The following is a 17896-nucleotide window of genomic DNA, read 5'->3' as shown; positions in this document are numbered from 1 at the left end:
CTTTGTTGCAAAACCTCCTGTATATCCTGGCTCCCCACCTTGCCTCTTTGCAGAAGTCCCTTAGAGGGACGTGAGAGTCCTGTCTCCCAGGCTTGAATTCCTCAGAATGTCTACCAAATAAAACAGGACTCTCAACTTTTAGATTGTGCTTTTTTTTTTTTTTCAGTTGACCATTGTATCTGACTCATACTTAAACAACTTTGGTAAAAATTTCTCAATATTATCAAATCAATAGCGTTAAAAAAGATATCCTGTGAAGGTAAGTTTCTGTTTTCCTTCCCTCCAACTTCTCTTAGGTAGACTTTATATATTAGAACAGTTCTAGATTTATAGAAAAACTGAGATGATAGTACAGAGGGTTCCCATCCGTCCTGCTCCCAGTTTCCCTGTTGTTAACAAATTACATTAGTATGGTATGTTTGTTGTAATTAATGGACCAGTGTTTATATATTATTATTAAATAAGCCTGTAGTTTGTGCAGATTTCCTTAGCTTTTACCTAGTGTGCTTTTCTGTTTTACGATCCCACCTAGGATACCACATTACATCTATTAATGGTTGTTATGTTTCTTTAAATTCCTCTAGGCTGGGATAGTTTCTCAGACTGTCCTTTTTTTTTTAATTGAAGCATAGTTAATTTACAATATTGTGTTAGTTTCAAGTGTACAGCAAAGTGATTCAGTTGTACATACATACATGTTCTTTTTCAGATTATTTCAGATTATTTTCAAACCATTGTACGTTTTTTACAAGAGGTTGAGTATGGTTCCCTGTTGCTATCCAGTAGGTCTCTGTTGTTTACCTGTTTTATATATATTGGTGTGTAGATATTAATTCCAAACTCCTAAGTAATCTCCCCCACACCTACCCCACTTTCTTCTTTGGTAACAAAAGCTTGCTTTCTCTATGATACTCTCCTTGTTTTTGATGACCTTGAGAGTTCTGAGGACTGCTGCTCGGGTGTTTTGTCAGATGCCCCCCTACTAGAGTCTGTTTTGCTCATGATTAAACAGACTGAGGTTATAGGTTTTAGGGGGGTCCTCCCCTTTTTAAAATTATCCCTATGTTTGGATGTAACATCTCAATGCCAAAAGCTATGCTGACCCATATTTGTGGATTCAGAAGGCTGCTCAGGTCTCATTCCCATTGTCCAGCAAACAGCTCTGTAAACAAAGGCTCTGTGGCTCTGATCTTGATAAACAGGGACTTCCTTCCTTCAGATGACGTCTTTGGAGTGAGGAGGTGAGCCTTGGAGCCCTGTCCTTGCCTTTTCCAGGCAGCCTCGCTGCTTCTCAGAGTGGGGATTGCACGGGGCTCCCTCCCCACCCCCTGCCCCATGCCAGGTGCCAAGTGCGTGCTGGTGGCAAGTGACTAGCAGGCCTGACGCTCTTCCTGCTGGGCAAAGAATCTCAGGCGAGCTGTTCAGAGTCTGTCAGGGCTGCTCGTAGCCCCGCTTTCTGCTGACTGTTCCTGACTCAGCTCAGTGGTATTCCTTGGGGGCAGCCATTCTCTTTGGAAGTTGATTCATGGCCAGTCATCCCACTGCAGAGGAGTAGGTGGTCTGATGACATTTTCCTCTAGTGTGGGGAGTCAGGAGCCCTACGCTTTCCTGGGGCTCTTCTGGTTTCCCTGTGTGACCCTGCGGCAAGCTTCTTCCCCTCTGAAGGCAGACTGAAAGATCTAAAATTCCCAGCCATTCTTTGTGGCCAGAGGAGGCCTGGGCCCAGGGAGCTGGCCTTGGGCAGGGCTGCAAGTGGAGATTCCCCAGCTGGCCCCCACTGCCCTCTTCAGTGGCGTTTCTGGTACTAGGGCCAGACTGAACCCTCCCCCATTTAAGGGTCCTTTCTGGCCTGTTTCTCTATAATCACGGGGAGCCCCCATCTGCCATGTGTGGGGCTCTTTGTCTAATACATGCTGGGTGGGCAAACTGGTCCTGTGAAGGGCCAGATAGTAAAAACTTTTGACTTTGTGGGTCATATGGTCTTTGGACAGTTACTCAAATCTGCCATTGTAGCATGAAGGCAACCACACCTTCACTTTCAAAACCGCGTGGTGGGGCAGTTCTCTCGGCCCCTATTTATGCATGTATTTGTTTAATTGAAATATAGCTGATTTACAGTGTTGTGTCAGTTTCTAGTGTACAGCAGTGACACACACACACGTATATATGTATACACACACACACACTTTTTGAAATTCTTTTCCATTATAGGTTATTACAAACTACTGAATATAGCTCCTTGTGCTGTACAGTAGGACGTTTTTGTTTGTCTGTTTCATATATGATAGCTTATCTGCTCACCCCAAACTCCTAATTTATTCCTCCCCTTTCCCCTTTGGTAATCATAAGTTTGTTTTCTATGTAATCATAAGTTTGTTTCTGTTTTGTAATTAAGTTCATTTATATCATGTTTTTAGATTTCACATATGAGATATCATATGATATTTGTCTTACTCTGTCTGACTTCACTTAGTATGCTGACCTCTGGGTCTGTCCATGTTGCTGCAGATGGCAGTGTTTCATTCTTTGTATGGCATACACACACACACACATCACACACACCTATATATATATGCATATCTCCACATCTTTATCCATCCGTTGATGGACAGTTAGGTTGCTTCCATGTCTTGGCTATTGTAAACAGTGCTGCTGTGAACTTTGGGTTGGATGTATCTTTTTGAAATAGAGTTGTCATATTTTATGGATATATGCCCAAAAGTGGGATTGTTGGCTCATACAGTAACTCTGTTTTGAGCTTTTCAGGGAACCTCCATGCTGTTCTCCATACTGGTTGCACCATTTTACGTTCCCAGCAACAGTATAGGAAGGTTCATTTTTCACCACACCATCTCCAGCATTTATTGTTTGTAGACTTTTTGCTGATGACCATTCTGACTGGTGTGAGGTGGTACCTCATTGTAGTATTGATTTGTATTTCTCTAATAATTAGCGATGTTGAGTATCTTTTCATGTGCCTGTTGGCTATCTGTATGTCTTCTTTGGAGAAGTGTCTACTTAGGTCATCTGCCTATTTTTTGATTGGCTTTTTTTGTTTTATATTGCGTTATATGAGCTGTTTATGTATTTGGGAAATTAAGCCCCTGTCTGTCACATCTTTTGCAGATATTTTCTCCCAGTCTATATGTTGTCTTTTTGTTTATTTATGGTTTCCTTTGCTATGCAAAAGCTTGTAAGTTTGATTAGGTCCCTTTTGTTTATTTTTGCTTTTATTTATTTTGCCTTGGGAGACTGATCTAAGAAAACATTTGTGTGATTTGTGTCAGAGAATGTTTTGCCTATGTTCTCTTCTCTGAGTTTTATGGTGTCATGTCTTATATTTAAGTCTGTAATAAGTCATTTTGAGTGTGGTGTGAAGGAGTGTCCTAACTTCATTGGTTGACATGTGGTCAACCCCTGTTTTAGATCACAAGCTCCGTGATAGTGGGGACCACGTCTGTCTTTGCCCCTAGTTATCTTCTAGAGCCCAGTCTGTGCTTGGGACCACCCCTCCTCTCACCAGGGCATTGATCTTTCTTTAGCTGACCTGTTTAGCTTCCAGGAAATTGACATGGTGAGATTTTAAAGCACTTGAATGGAGTTTTTCTCCTCAATGAAAACTCTTGGAAAGCCTAACCCATCTCCCTGTTGTCATGTGTGAAATTCCACCACTAGAGCCTCTCCTTTCAATAGAGTGGTTTTGACATCAGCAGCTCTTTGACACAGGAAGATCGTTCATTAGTCACTCAGTGTAGCTCCAAACCCTAGGAAGGTGACTGATGGGCGTGTTTGCAAAGGGATGAAGTGAGGGTTAGAGTCATAGACACTGCCCTGGAGGGCAGGCTTGGGTCAGACACCTTGTTATGGCTGTCTTAGAATCTGGTTGAGTGGGTGGTCTGAGAGAAAGGGGTTTTTGAGGAAGTCCAAAGGCCTTGACTAGAGATGGCAAACTGTGGCCTGGATGATGAACTTTGTTACCAGCACAATTCTGTAGACATCTGCTCAGGACCTGAAGACCTCTCAGATGGGCAGATTTAAAGCAGCCTTCACTTCATGGGAAATAGATGGGGAAACAGTGTCAGACTCTATTTTGGGGGGCTCCAAAATCACTGCAGATGGTGCTTGCAGCCATGAAATTAAAAGATGCTTACTCCTTGGAAGGAAAGTTATGACCAAGCTAGACAGCATATTCAAAAGCAGAGACATTACTTTGCCAACAAAGGTCCATCTAGTCAAGGCTATGGTTTTTCCAGTGCTCATGTATGGATGTGAGAGTTGGACTGTGAAGAAAGCTGAGCGCCAAAGAATTGATGCGTTTGCACTGGGGTTTTGGAGAAGACTCTTGAGAGTCCCTTGGACTGCAAGGAGATCCAACCAGTCCATTCTAAAGGAGATCAGCCCTGGGTGTTCTTTGGAAGGAATGATGCTAAAGCTGAAACTCCAGTACTTTGGCCACCTCATGCGAAGAGCTGACTCATTGGAAAAGACCCTGATGCTGGGAGGGATTGGGGTCAGGAGGAGAAGGGGACGACAGAGGATGAGATGGCTGGATGGCATCACTGCCTCAATGGACATGAGTTTGAGTGAACTCCAGGAGTTGGTGATGGACAGGGAGGCCTGGTGTGCTGCAGTTCATGGGGTTGCAAAGAGTTGGACACGACTGAGTGACTGAACCGAACTGAACTGACTGGTCCCACCCTAAGTCCTGGACCCTCAGACTATACTGGCCTCCTTAACTGTGCATGGGGTGGTCCTTCTGCCAGTGATATTCAGGCCACAGACCAAAGTCTGGGAGAAAAATGCACCCTGTGCGCAGCATTACTTCCACCACCACCATCACCTCCACGATCGTCATCATCGCTCCCACCACCTTCCCCTTCCCAGTCACCACCACCACCACTCTCTCCTTGTCTGCTTTCTCCTAGTCACCGCCACCGCCACCTCCACTGTCTCTCCCACTATGACCATCACCCTCGCAGCCATCATCTCTAACCCTACAGCCACCCCCATCAGAGTCTTGCCCATCACCACCAACGCTGCGGGCCGCCTGCCGCTGAGCCCTCTCTTGCTCCGGGTCCTAAGGCTTACCTTGCCCACGTAATGGGGCAGCGAGTCATTTCTCTCTTCGTCAATGTGCATCTGATTCCAGATCCAATCTCTCTTCTGGCGCCGGTGAGCCGGCAGCGAGCCTAGGGCGTTGGGTCGGCCAGGGTTGGCGGCCGCTGCAGCTGCAGCCAGCAGGCCCAGGTAGCAGGTGCCCCCTGCGGCCAGTAGCATCACAAGTGCCTGCATCTTCCCAGGGGGGAGGCCCAGCTCTGAGGGAAGAGGGGACACACCATCAGGCCACTTGCGGTGCGAGCATCTCCCAGGGAGCACTGACCCATTTAACCCTTCGTCCTCCACTCTCTGCTCAGCCCAGCAGAACCAGGACCTGTTCCTGCCCCCACAAAGCTCCAAGTCCAAGAGGGGATGAAGGACGTGGAAACAACTCCTTCTTAAGATTCGCATGTGCTGGAGGGGAAGCAAGCAAGTGTGACGGGGAGCCCAAAGGAGAGCTGTAGGAGAGATTTGCTGGAGGAGAGGGTGATGCTGATGTGAGCGAGAGCTCCCGGAGCCTTGTGCAGGGGACGCCCAGCTTATCCTCGCTTTACACGTGGGAAACCTGAGGCACAGACGTGAGACGTTCATGCTGGAGCAAATGGTGGGCCTGAGGCTAGAGCACTGTTGTCTGACCTCAACAACCGACACTTATCAATAACTGTCGTAAAAAAGTAAAAATGTCACCAGAATAATAAATATCAACTTTATATGTATTATCTCACTTAATCCTCCCAATAACCCTGGAGGTGGGTGTGTGTAGCCCTCACTTTATAGATGAGCTGAGGAAAAGAGAGGTTTAGTAACATTTCCCAGCTCACCCAGACTCTAAGCTGCAGAGTCAAACTCAAACTGAATTGGCCTGGCCCCAAAGTTTCTGCTTTTTCTTTCTGTCCTCTCTTGTCCTAGCACCTGCTGTGGGATGGGATTTAAAGGCTTGTCTGAGCAAATATGCCCCCTGGCTGGCCCAAGAACCCCTGTAGCAGCGCTACTTTGATGCTGTCTTCAGAAGGCTCAGAAGGCTCTTAAGAAAGCTGGATGTCTTAACCCAGAGGGTCAGGCCCTCACCAGACCCCGAGCTCACAGTTGGTGATCAGCTTAGGAGCTGTCACGAGAGCAGGGGTGGGGTGGGGTGGGAGTGTTGAGAGGCTGGGCTCACAGGACCAGCTTCATAGTGTGTGGGGTCCAGTACATAGTGGAAACATGGGGTCCTTTTTACAAAAGTTATTAAGAATCGAGGGACGGAGACAGAAGAACATGAAACCCAGCACAAGGTCCTTTTAAGCACAAGATCCCATTGAAGGCAACCCTTGGGGTGTGGGATTACCCTGGTGGGGAATCTGGGGTCACGCAGAGAGAGAGGGCCTGGCTTCACCCTGAGTTCCAGAAGGAAGGGGGGTTTTCTCACTGCCCCACAGGGGGTGTCACTGTGCCCTCTCAGCCCTGACCCCTCAGCCTATACCCATGCTGGGCCCTGTGTCACTGACCTGTGGCTCCTGGGAGGGTTCAGAGGAAGAGGGGTGCTGTGTGGGAGAACCAGGGCTCCCATCTGGAGAGAAGGAGGGGCCCACTGGGTGCTGGGTGGGAGGCTGCCACCCTGGCCGTCCCCCGCCTTGGCTGGAGGGAGGGGCACAGCACAGGAAGTTTCTAAACTCTAGTAACATTTTCTCTGAGACGGTGGCGCCAGGCTGTCCTCAGTGAGGGCTGAGGGTGTCTGTAGACTGGCTCCTGGGCCTGCTGATCTTAGCACCCAGCATCCCTGTGGCCCCTGCTGCCGGCCCGGGAGGAAGAGGGCTTGCAGGGTTGGGGTAGGGCAGTGCCTGGAGGGCAAGTGCCGTGTGCCTGGGAAGGCTTTTGGGTCCATTTCCTCAGTCCTAAATGAGGCGGTTGAACCGAAAGAGACCCGATGCCCTTCGAGGTGGGCTGTGAAAAGGGCAGCTGCTTCGGGCCCGGAGGAAGGCAGTGAACAAAGGCACGAGGAGCTGAGAGTCCTGCCAGGAAGCCGTCCTAACTCAGAGGCAGCGCAGCTGTGACCCCTGGCCAGCCTCACGGGGTTCAGGCCCGGGAGGTCATTTCCTTCTTTGCCTGGAAATGACCTGCATGTCTTGCTGCTTTCTGTATCCCTCAAGTGAGAAGTGACTCATGAATGAAAAAGTAGGAAAGGGTGGGGGGAAGGGATAGTTAGGGAGTTTGGGATTGACATATACACATTGCTATGTTTAAAATGCATTACTGGGCTCTCCTGGTGGCTCAGTGGTAAAGAATCAGCCTGCCAAGGCAGGAGACACGGGTTCAATCCCTGATCTGGGAGGATCCCACATGTGGCGGAGCAACTAAGCCCAAGTGCCACAACTGCTGAGCCTGCGCTCCAGAGCCCAGGAAGCAGAACCGCTGAAGCCCGCACCCCAGAGCCCGTGTTCAGCAACAGGAGAAGCCGCCGCAGTGAGAAGCCTGTGCACTGCAGTGGAGAAAAACCTGGGCAGTGACAAAGACCCAGCACAGCCTAATAAATACATAACATCAAAAATAAATAAGATGGGTTACCAACAAGGCCCTACTGCACAGCACAGGGAACTCTGTTCAATGCTGTGTGGCAGCCTGGATGGGAGGGGAGTTTGGGGGAAAATGAATACATGTGTACGTGTGGCTGAGTGGCTCTGCTGTCCACTTGAGACTATCACAACATTGTTAACCAGCCATACTCCAATATAAACTAAAAAGTTTTTTTAAAAAATAAAAAAGTGAAGCAAACAGAAGTGAAACTGAGAAAGGGGAAGAGAGAATTCTCAGGCCCCTGGGCAGGACTAACTCCTGAGGCCAGGCCCTGAGCGAACGTGAACGGAGCCTCTACTGTGTGTTTGGCATTAGTTGCAGCAGTGAGCAGGACAGACAGGACGTGTCCTTGGGGAATGTGCGCTGTTGGGGGAACCCCAGGAAAATAAGGACATGAGGAAAAGCATCGGCTGCTGGTCAGAGGCCCTCAGGGAATTATGCTGAGGGGCACAGCAGAGGGCGAGAGGGCAGCTGGCTGAGACTCCCAAGGCCAGGGAAGGCCTCTCAAAAGAGATGACTACTGGAGTGTCAGCCCTTGGAATACCAGGGGAAGGGAGGGAATCCCTGGCAGAAGGACCAGCAAGTGCAAAGGCCCCGAGGTAGAAGAAAACGGTTCATTTGTCTGAAGAAACAAAAGAGAAGGCCTTTGGGTCAGAGAGAAATGAGCAGTCTGTGGGGCTTCAGAGAGGGGACCAGGTCAGGGTGGTAGGCTGAATGGTGGCTCCTCAAAGATGTCCATGTCCCCCTCCCTAGCCGCCTTCCATGGCCGAGGACTTGTAGCAGATAGGGTCAAGTTAAGGGTCTTGAGATAGGGAGGTTATCCTGGATTATGTGGATAGACCCAGTACAATCACAGCGTCCTTAAGAAGATGGAGGCAGGAAGATCAGAACGAGAAAAAAGGAGATGTGATGATGGAAACAGAGCTTGAAGAGATACGGGGCCCCAGGCCAAGCTGTGCGGAATCGAGGCTGGTCCCCCAGTCTTTGGCCTGAGCAGTCTCAGGTCAGGGCTTTTGCTGAGATTTGGAGGATGGGTGGGTGGTGGAGCCACCAGGTCTGTGTGGGCTGTGTCAGGTTGGAGTTGCTATGAGACGTCTCTGTGGCCGTGGCCGTGGCCGGGAGCCGCAAGAGACCTGATCTGAAGTGGGAGAGAAGTCGGGGCTGGAGCAGCTGCAGACGGTCGTGTCGTGTGGCTGGTGCTCAGACTGGGAGGCTGGAACGTGAAGGAGACCAAGGGAGGAGAAGTGGCCCAGGACAGCCCCACAGGTCTTCCCTCTTTTCCCTGTCTGGTGCGCTTCTCATCCGGAATTTTGAGCTCAGACTCCTCTGGGGAGCCATCTCTGGTCTCCACCTTGCACCTCCCGCATCTGTGGGCATCTTCCATTACATCATCGCCTGGGGTTGGTCCCAGGGCTGGGGACCAGTTCCCACTGCTGGGCTCAAATCACAGCTTCCTTCTCTTCCTGGAGAAGAGCTTTCCGCCTGTCCTGTGCCCATCCTTCCTGCTCCCCAAGGCCCAGTCACACATGGCACATGGCTCTCTCCTCTGTGGGGTGACGTGGAGCAGGGTGATGGTTGTGACTGCAGGCTCTGGGTTCAGAGAACGTCAGTTGCGCTGCTTTGTCATTGCGTGACACCTCTCTGAGCCTCAGTCTCATTATCTGTGCAATGGGAACACTAGTGTCTGCCTCTCAGGGTTATTTTCAGGCCTGAATTTTTTAAAAACAGTAGGTAAGAATGAAACTAAATGTGTATGAATCCTTGCTGATGCTCTGTTCTGCTCCACTGAGTAGTCAGCTTACCACTTTTGTTCCTTATTACTCAGCCATTTGGCTGGGGGCATGTTCCCACCCTGCTGGATCCACTTCCCCTGCCCCTCCCCTGACCTCTGCTCTGTGTCAAGGGGACTGACCCTGGGCTTTCTGGCTTGAGCTTCAGATATTTGGCCAGTAGGGTCTGCAGCGGGCGTCTTGAGGATAGGAGGAGAGAAGTCAGGAACTTCTTCCCCACTGCTCTCTGCTCTGGTTCCTAATTCCTCCTGTGGCTGCATCTCTCCATCCTGCTGGCCTCTGTTAACTCCCATCAGTCCCTCACTGGGTTCTGGAAACACCCTCCCTTCTTCTTAGTCCCCTTGGTCCTGGGATGGCCTGCTTCCTGCTTCTACAGGCCTCAACATCCCATTTGTTCCCATGATTAAGCTCACAGCTCTATCTTTCCTTCATAAAATCTCTTCTTTGGAATGCCAGGGGTAACTGATGTTTTCAGCTGGGACTCTATCTGATACAGTGAAGAGGATGTGGCTTTCTCTTTGTTGCAGCCTCTTGGATAGGGCAGTGGTCCTGGGGCTGCCAGCAGGCAACAGCCAAACAAACAAACAACCACATTGGCCTTCAGTACAGCAGAGGCCGCTAGTCACAGGCTACGGCCACGTGGCTCACGGGAGACATCATCCTCTCGGTGGCTTTGGCTGATCCCCAGCCCCGGAATGTCCTCTGAATGTGCAGAAAAGCCCCTTGGATCCTATTGTGTGTCTAGAAGAGGAATCGCTCTCTGCTGTGAGCCCTGGAGAGAAATCCCTTGGCACCCAGGACTGGTGCTTGCTCCTGTAGAGTCACCTCATGTCACTGGAGTGTCCCTTGCTGGGCTCTGCATGCTCAGCTCTCTGAGCAGTGAGGGGCCAGGACTCTGGAGGTGGGGCCTTTGGGAGAGGAGGACCACGTGCCCCATCTCACTCCCCTGCTGGACCCTGGTGTGCTTGCCCAGATCTGCCCTTTTTGCTGGGGGCATCATTCCTGAATGCCTCCTCAGTGGCATGCTGAAACTTCGTCTCACTTAAACCCTGCAAACTGTGAGATAGTTGTCAGTAATCCCGTTTTGCAGGTAAGCTCAGAGAGGTAGACGGAGTCCTCCTGGGTGACATAGCAGCAAGCGGTGGAGCCAAGATATGAACTTAGGCTACCTTTCATCCCAAGTAGTGTTTTTCCTTCATGGCACTCTGTCTCTATCATGTAATAATCATCATCATCATAATAGTAATAATAACAATAGTGATAATAAGAAGAAGCTGTTCTCCATGCTGGCTTTCATAGATTCTGTCTCATGTAGTCTTCACACTATCCCCAGCATGCAGGAATTATCACCCCCACTTCACAGAGGAAGAAAGTGAAGCTCAGATAACAACTTGTAAGTCATACATCTGGAACCCTCATGCAGATCTGTCTTTTTTTCTAAATCCTGGGCTTCTCTTACACCCAGTCTCAGAGGGCCCTGAGGGACTTTTCCTTCTAAAAAGCCCCTGTATTTCTGTCTTTTGTCTTTTCGGTTAGAAATTTACCTAAATGGGCTCCTGAGGGGAAGGGTTTGTCAAGAAACTGTTCCTCCTCGTCCTACAGTTGGAGAGGAAGTCAGCCGGCAGGATTTGTTGGACCCACAGCCGGAAACAAAATTGCCCTTGGCTGTACCTCTGGAGGTGCGGTCAGCGCACAGCTGGGGTCAGGCTTATTTTAGCCCTTTCCTTTCCTGTAAGCAGAAGCCATGTCTCTTGGTGTTTCTCACAAGTGTTTGGAGAGATCAGGCTGCTGCTGGCTGGGTTTGGGTACCACAGATACGCAGAGGGACTGAGGAGTTTGGAAGTGATGTCTGTACTGAGAAATGCCCACCAAGCAGCCAGGGAGCTTGCCTGACAACAGCCTTGGGGATGGGGGATTTGCTCGGCTACTCAGAGGTGCCTGCTGGGCACCCAGGGGCCAGGGTCTGGCCTCTCCCTGTTAATCCAGGATCTGTGACGATGCTTCATCCCTGAAGCTCTGCCAGTGGCTTTAGGGGCAGCTTCCAATGGACTGATGGGTGAAGACAGGTCCTCTGTGTCCTCGGTCAGTCTGGGAAGGTCCAGGGGGCCCTCTGGTAGTGGGTATATGGAGCCCAGGAGAAGGGGTAGGGGAACCCTGGAGCATGTGGGGGCCAGCGGGGAGGTCACGGCCTTGGAGAATTCCCAGGTCTGGGTGTATGTCCACAGTGTGTGGGGCCACGGAGCTCAGAACCTGGATGCCTCGGCCTGAGGACAGAGGTGTGGCTCTGAGGGCTGAGCCGCGCTGGTGGAGGTTGGGCTTGGGGGTGGTGGGGAGGCGGGGTGCCTCTGCCCCTCTCCAGTTCCCTGTCTGGGTCTTGAGGGTGCTTGGTGAGCCTCCAAGAGTAGCCCCAGCCTGGAGGACAGTGACGCCTCTCAGGCTTAGTCAGTCTCCAGCCCTTGCCCTTGATGCTCTCTTGCCTCTGCCTGGATTTGGGTCACATGTCACCACCTCTCTGAAGCCCTCTGTAGAGCCCAGGGGTTGTACAGTCATTCAGCAAACGTTTCTCAAGCATCTGCTACATGCCAGGCACTGACTTACACGTGGACAGCAAACACAGGCTGCGCCCTCGTGTAGAGACACTGACCATGTGATGAGAAACCCAGTTTCAGGTTGTGGCGTGTGGTGTGACGCAGGAGGAGAGGGGGCTGCGAGAGGGCGGAGGTGGGCGCTCCTGACTCTTCGGAGGGTCTCAGCCCAGGAGTGACCCCGCCTCTCTCTGACCCGCTGTGGGACAGCAGGCAGAACTCCTTTTGGTCCCTTTCTCTTTGTGGCCTCCATCTGTCACTAGGGTTTGGCTTTGGAGGGGCTGTGAGGTCTGCTCAGCTCTGTGCTCTTTATAAGGGGGGATATAGGAGGAGATGGGGCGGGCAGAGGCTGTGCTTTATGTAGCTGAATGGACCCTAGGAAGCCTGGACCAGCTGGGAGCTGCTCAGCAGATAGCCTGGCCAAGGCCTGGGCTAGTTCTGCCCTGACCTGTTCAAGCCTTAGGTTTCAGGGGTTGGGTCTGGGTTTAGGGGGTTATTGCGCAGACCACAGGGCCCTTGGGTGTGGGCTAGAGAAAGACTCCAGGTCAAGGATAACACACACGACATCCTCAGGCCACACGGACACAGATATGTGCTGCCTACGCAAGCACACACTTGTGTCCCCCAAAGAGTCTTCTCTCTGCGGGGCTGGCCCTTCTCCTGTCCTCACACCTGCTGTGAGCTGGGACAAGACCTGACAGCAGAGCCCAGCCGCAGGCAAAGCCTCAGAGGGTGCACTGGACACTCCCCCCTAGCCCAGCCTCCTGCAGGCTCTGGGCTCCTGCCCAGGGACCCTGGGTCAAGGGTGAGGGGCTGGGAGGTGGGAGGAGAGGCCCAGAGCCTGCAGGGTGGGGTGCTGGAGCCCCTGCTCCCTGTGTGGCCCTGGACCACCCTCCCCACTGCCCTCTCACCACCTCAAGCCTCAGTCTAGGGCAGAGTTTGGAGCCAGTGATCCCCAAACTCATTCAGGGATTCCCAAATTGTCTCCTTGAGCCCCAGCATTTACAGCTGGGCCTTGGCAGTCACCCATACTGGGAGGATGAAGGGTGAGGCCCCGGGAGCCACAGGGATGGGAAGTGTTGGGGGTGGGGCTGGGCAGCTGTGAGCTGGCCCCTTGGGGCTTCATCCTGAACTGGGGCTCTGTTCAGCCCCATGACCTGCTCCTGAGGGTACCAGACCTGATCCCCTCCCATCGGGATTCTGCCAACAGCCGCCTGTCTCAGCTCCCCTCAGAGCTGCCCATGCTGCTGCCCTGCTGACTGCTCCTCCCTGGCACCCCACCGCCTACAGGACGAGGCCCTGTTCCTGAGCATCCCTGCCCACCCTCTGGCTCTCCTCTCCTTCCCCTCCCGCCCCTCCCAGCCAAGAGGAGGACTGGATGTTTCTGCAGTACACAGTGCTCTTCCTCTCTTTAACAGGCTTTTTGCCTAGGCTGTTCCCTCTGCCCGGAATGCCTTTCCTTGCTGTGGCCCCAGGGTGAACGCTCTGCTTCTTTTCAAACCCCAGTCCGTGTCCTCCATGACATCTTCTGATGGACTCCCGAGTGTCTCTGATCAGGCAGGGCCTGGGCCAGTGTCCCCTTCATCCCAGCATCCAGCTGTGTGAACTCGAGGCCCAGAGGACCTTGAGGAGCCAGTGCCCCCATCACTGACTGTAAGCCCGCCTTGGTCTCCTTCCCTCCTCCCTCACAGAGTTTCAAACAAATCTGCGCATCTGCAGACAACACCTTGGGTGCTCAGAGCAGGTACAATAGTTGAAACAACTCAGAGAAGCTCCTCCTTGTCCCCAAATAGCATCTCTGATAGCCCACCACTTTGTCAGACACACAGCCCTTTGAGGACAATCAGATTATCCTTCTGATGGGTCCTGATGACCATATACCCGTGTGCAGGGCACCTCTGAAGGCAGGACTGACAAAACAGAAGTCCTGGGTTGCCACTCAGCCTTTTTCATACTCATGGCAGACATCGGTGATAAATCACAGTGTTCTTTCCTGCTGAACTCGAACTCAGCTCCTGAATCCTCAGTACAATCTTTGAGCTGCTGCTGCTAAGTCGCTTCAGTCATGTCCGACTCTGTGCGACCCCATAGACGGCAGCCCACCAGGCTCCCCCGTCCCTGGGTTTCTCCAGGCAAGAACACTGGAGTGGGTTGCCATTTCCTTCTCCAATGCATGAAAGTGAAAAGTGAAAGTGAAGTCGCTCAGTCGTGTCCGACTCTTTGCGACCCCATGGACTGCAGCCTACCTGGTTCCTCCGCCCATGGGATTTTCCAGGCAAGAGTACTGGATTGGGTTGCCATGGACTGCCAATTCATCAGGACTAGTTTGTGATTTGAAACAAATGCATGCTAGGGTCTCTGGGTCACCCCGATATATCCTAAAGGGGCAGCTCCAAGCTTCAAGGAGAGAAAACCCACCCTTGGGAGAGCCTTTTCCAGCCTCCTCTGGGATTTCTGACTTTGCCTGGGGCTCTGAGGCAGTCAGTGGGGGCAACAAGCATTACACACTTGCCTCTTTGCTCCTGGGTTCTGTAGCCTTAGGCCCACTCCTTGCCTTCTCTGAACTCTAGCCTCCTCATCTCTGATGGAGAGTTGATGAGATCATGGGTGCCGAGCTCAGCACACAGTAGGTGCTTAGTGTGTGGGTGTCCCAACTCTCACCTTACCCACTCAGCCTGGCCTGGCAGCTGTGGGTGTGACCTCATATCCTGGTTCTGCCCTGGGCATTCACACCTGACCTCATTTCCTGGTTCTGCCCTGGGCTCATCTGCTGCTCCTTTCTGTTTGCCTGTGCAAGGGAATCTCATTCGCTGCCTTCCTGGCCCAGTGCCCTGCGCCCTTCTGTCCCCTCCTCCCAGTGTCGGCACCTGCCAGAATCCGACCTTTATGCTGTGGCGCTTGGCCTAGTGGTCCTCATGTGAGCTTAGGGACCATGCAGCTCTAGAGAAACGAGAAGACCGAAGCTCAGAGAGCACACCCAAGACCTTCCAGCACCTTCTGGGGCTCCTGCTCTTCCTCCAGGAACTCTTCTGTGATTTCTCCACCCAACATCAGCTTGGAGCTGGATTAGGATGGGCTTGCCAGTATCTCTCCAGCAAGAAGCTGGTTACTCAGGGCAGTACTTGTCTCCTAGAACATTCCCCTTCCAGGATCGCTGGGCTCCTGGCTCAGTCTGGTGCCTGATTCTGTGGTTTGAACTGTCCGGTTCAATCCCCACCGCGGCTTCTCCCCCTCCAGGCTTCCCTATGGAGTGTGGCAGGGCAGTGGGGTCAGAAGGGGCTGGCCTCATTCATATCCTGCTTTCATTTCACAGTAATCGTGTGACCTTGGACTGGCTGCTCAGTTTCTCTCAGCCTCTGTGGTTCTGTCTCTCAACTGGCAATTCTTTTAGTAGCTTCGCAGACACCACGGAGGTACAGAGAGGGGATGGAAGTAGCAGGGATGGATTCCGTCGGCAAGGGGGCTCAAAGATTTTTTTTCCCTGAGCTAGTGGCCATTGTGTCCATTGTGTGTCCTCGGGGTAGCAGCAGAGCTGTGAGTCATCTAGCTTTGGGAGAAGAAAAGCATGGCCCCTCTGGCTTCCTGCCCCCGTGTCCGGCCCTTGTTCAGCAGCACAATCGCTCAGGTCCAGACTGTGGGGCGGGCAGCTTAACCCCTGCCAGGCCAGTGGGCGCCTCGCCTACCCCCTCACCACAATTAGTGGGGTAATTAGCGGGGTAAGCCAGAATTGGCGGGGCTGCCTGGGGGCACAGCAGCTCCTGGTCCCCTTGATCTCCTGCTGCCCTCCAGGCTGGGACCCACACGTGGCTGGACTCAGGTCAGTCGGGAGGGTCCTACTGCTCCCCAGTGCCTGAAGATGAACCAGGGCTCTCAGTCCTGGTACTTACCCCTGGTCCTCAGCATCATTTGCCCTCCCACCACTCCCTGCTCTAAAACCTTCTGGCCACATTGGCTTGTCCAGGTCCATCAAGCTGCCCAGGCTCCCTGCCTCCCCTGGAATGCCCTTCATCTCCTGTTAGGATCCTATCTGCCCCTGACCCATGACAGAAACATCCATGGGGTGGGGGGTGGGGAAAAGACATAGTGCTTGGTGCGGAGTCGCTGCTCAGAGTGTCTGCTGGAAGATGAGCTGACGCATCCCTCACCTGCTGGGGACTGACCAACCCCAGCGGTCATAACCTTAATGACATTCTAGCCATGGTCAGTTCCAGGTGGCAGGTAAATTCAGCTGTGATTTCTCAAAGCTCTTCTCCTACAATTCATTCCCAGTGCCAGTGGATATATCACCTCCCTTGACTCATGAAAAGACCCTTTCTTCCAGTTTATAGATGAGGAGGCTGGCATGTGAGCAGCTGTGTGGTTTTGGGAAGAACCTGGGCTTCGGGGTATGAGATCTCACTTCATATCTCAGTTGCCTTGACTGAGAAATGGAGAAAGGCTGTGTCTAACTCATCAGCTTGCTGGTGTGGTATACAGTAATGGGCTCCAGTGCCTCAGAGCCTTCTGTGGCCCTCATCTCCAGCCCTTACAATGAATTCTCCTGAAAGAACCACCATCTCCATTGTTCCGACACGCAAACTGAGTTTGGGAGATGCTGAGTAACTTAACCAAAATCACAGAAGCCTATGGTCGAGCTGGGACTTGTACCCAGGAAGACGGTCTCCAAGCCAGGCTCTCTCCCTAGACCACCTGCCTTCAAGTCTTTTGGGAGAACTTCTCTAAAATATGAGGGCTTCCAGGTCTCTTGGCAACTGATCTACGAGTACCTGGGTGTTCCTGGGTGTTGGGGGCAGAATCCACAGCTCCCGCGGTCTGGGGAGGGAGGAGACAGGATTCCACAGGCAGGGCCTCAAGTACCCAGAGCCAGCATCAGCGTGCCTGTACTAAAAATGGGGGCAGGGGCTGGCCGGGAGGGAGCCGAGGCTCTGAGCTCCCCTTTCGGGGCTCCTCACCCACTCCTAGCGCAGAGCCTTCGGGAGAGGGGATGTCAGCCTGGATAAGCCCTCTCTCACGGGAGTAGGGGCGCCGCCTGGGTGCCAGCCTGTTGCCCCTGGTGTGCCGGGAGACTCAGGTGGAATCCTGTCCTCTGAGCATCGGAGCTCGGCACCCACGGATGCCTCTGGGCCCTCAAGTCTGGGAGTCTACCCGTGGGAGAGCTGAGCTTCCCCCTCCCCGAGAACATCCGTCTGTGCCCACCGCACCACCACTAGGCACCCCTTCCCCGCCCCGCTCTAACCAGGAGACGCAGGCCACCTCAGGAGCGGCTCTTCCTGGGGGAGTCGCTGATGACCATTCTACAGAGGGGGAGGCCGAGGCCCCTCACTCACCGTGTCCGTGGGCTCACAGTGTATCTGTTCCGTCTGGTTGTCTGGCTGGGGCTGGGCGCACCGTGGAGTGCTGTGAAGCTCAGCCGACAGCCTCTGGAGGGGAGCCCCACCCAGCGGCGAGGGAGGCCTGGACGCCGCCCCTGCAGGTTTTCCAACTGGCCCCAGCCCATGTCCCCCCTCCGCCACTCCCCGCCCCCATCAGCATGGTTTCCTGTTATTGTCCATTTGTGAGGGCCGAGCTGGCTGCAGGGGGGCAAGCCCCGCAATGGGCCTGCCCAGGCGGGCTGCCCCCATGGAGGCCTGGTTTCAGATTTGGCCTCGGGTATGTCACTTGGACCCCAACCCTAGGCCTCATCTCTGGGGCTTTGAGCCCAGCACCTGCCAAGGGCCTTCGTTCATGCTCCTTGTAACCCCAAGCGCTGGTGCCATCCCCTGCCTTTTATAGCTCAGGACACAGACCAGATTTTCCCAGGTGACCCCATGACATGTTGGGGGAGGGCCGACTGCAAAGGTGCTGGGGAGGCCTGGGGGGAGCCTCAGAGGT

At 52.8% G+C, this 17896-nt stretch overlaps 1 protein-coding gene across 1 annotated transcript in view; it reads right to left on the bottom strand.

Moving 5' to 3' along the window:
* Positions 1-17526, bottom strand: part of CDH5 (cadherin 5) — a 37498-nt gene extending 19972 nt beyond the window's left edge. Inside the window, exons 1-2 of the mRNA XM_069550016.1 lie at positions 17353-17526; positions 5089-5315 (exon numbers count right to left, since the gene is read on the bottom strand). Coding sequence (XP_069406117.1) covers positions 5089-5292 — 204 coding nt within the window. The 5' untranslated portion in view covers positions 5293-5315; positions 17353-17526. The remainder of the gene's footprint in view (positions 1-5088; positions 5316-17352) is intronic.
* Between the last annotated feature and the right edge of the window lie 370 nt (positions 17527-17896).

This window comes from Ovis canadensis, chromosome 14 (assembly GCF_042477335.2).
Source record: "Ovis canadensis isolate MfBH-ARS-UI-01 breed Bighorn chromosome 14, ARS-UI_OviCan_v2, whole genome shotgun sequence".
Lineage (NCBI taxonomy): Eukaryota > Metazoa > Chordata > Mammalia > Artiodactyla > Bovidae > Ovis > Ovis canadensis.
The sequence above is the reverse complement of the archived record's forward strand: the minus strand, read 5'-3'. Positions and strand labels throughout refer to the sequence as shown.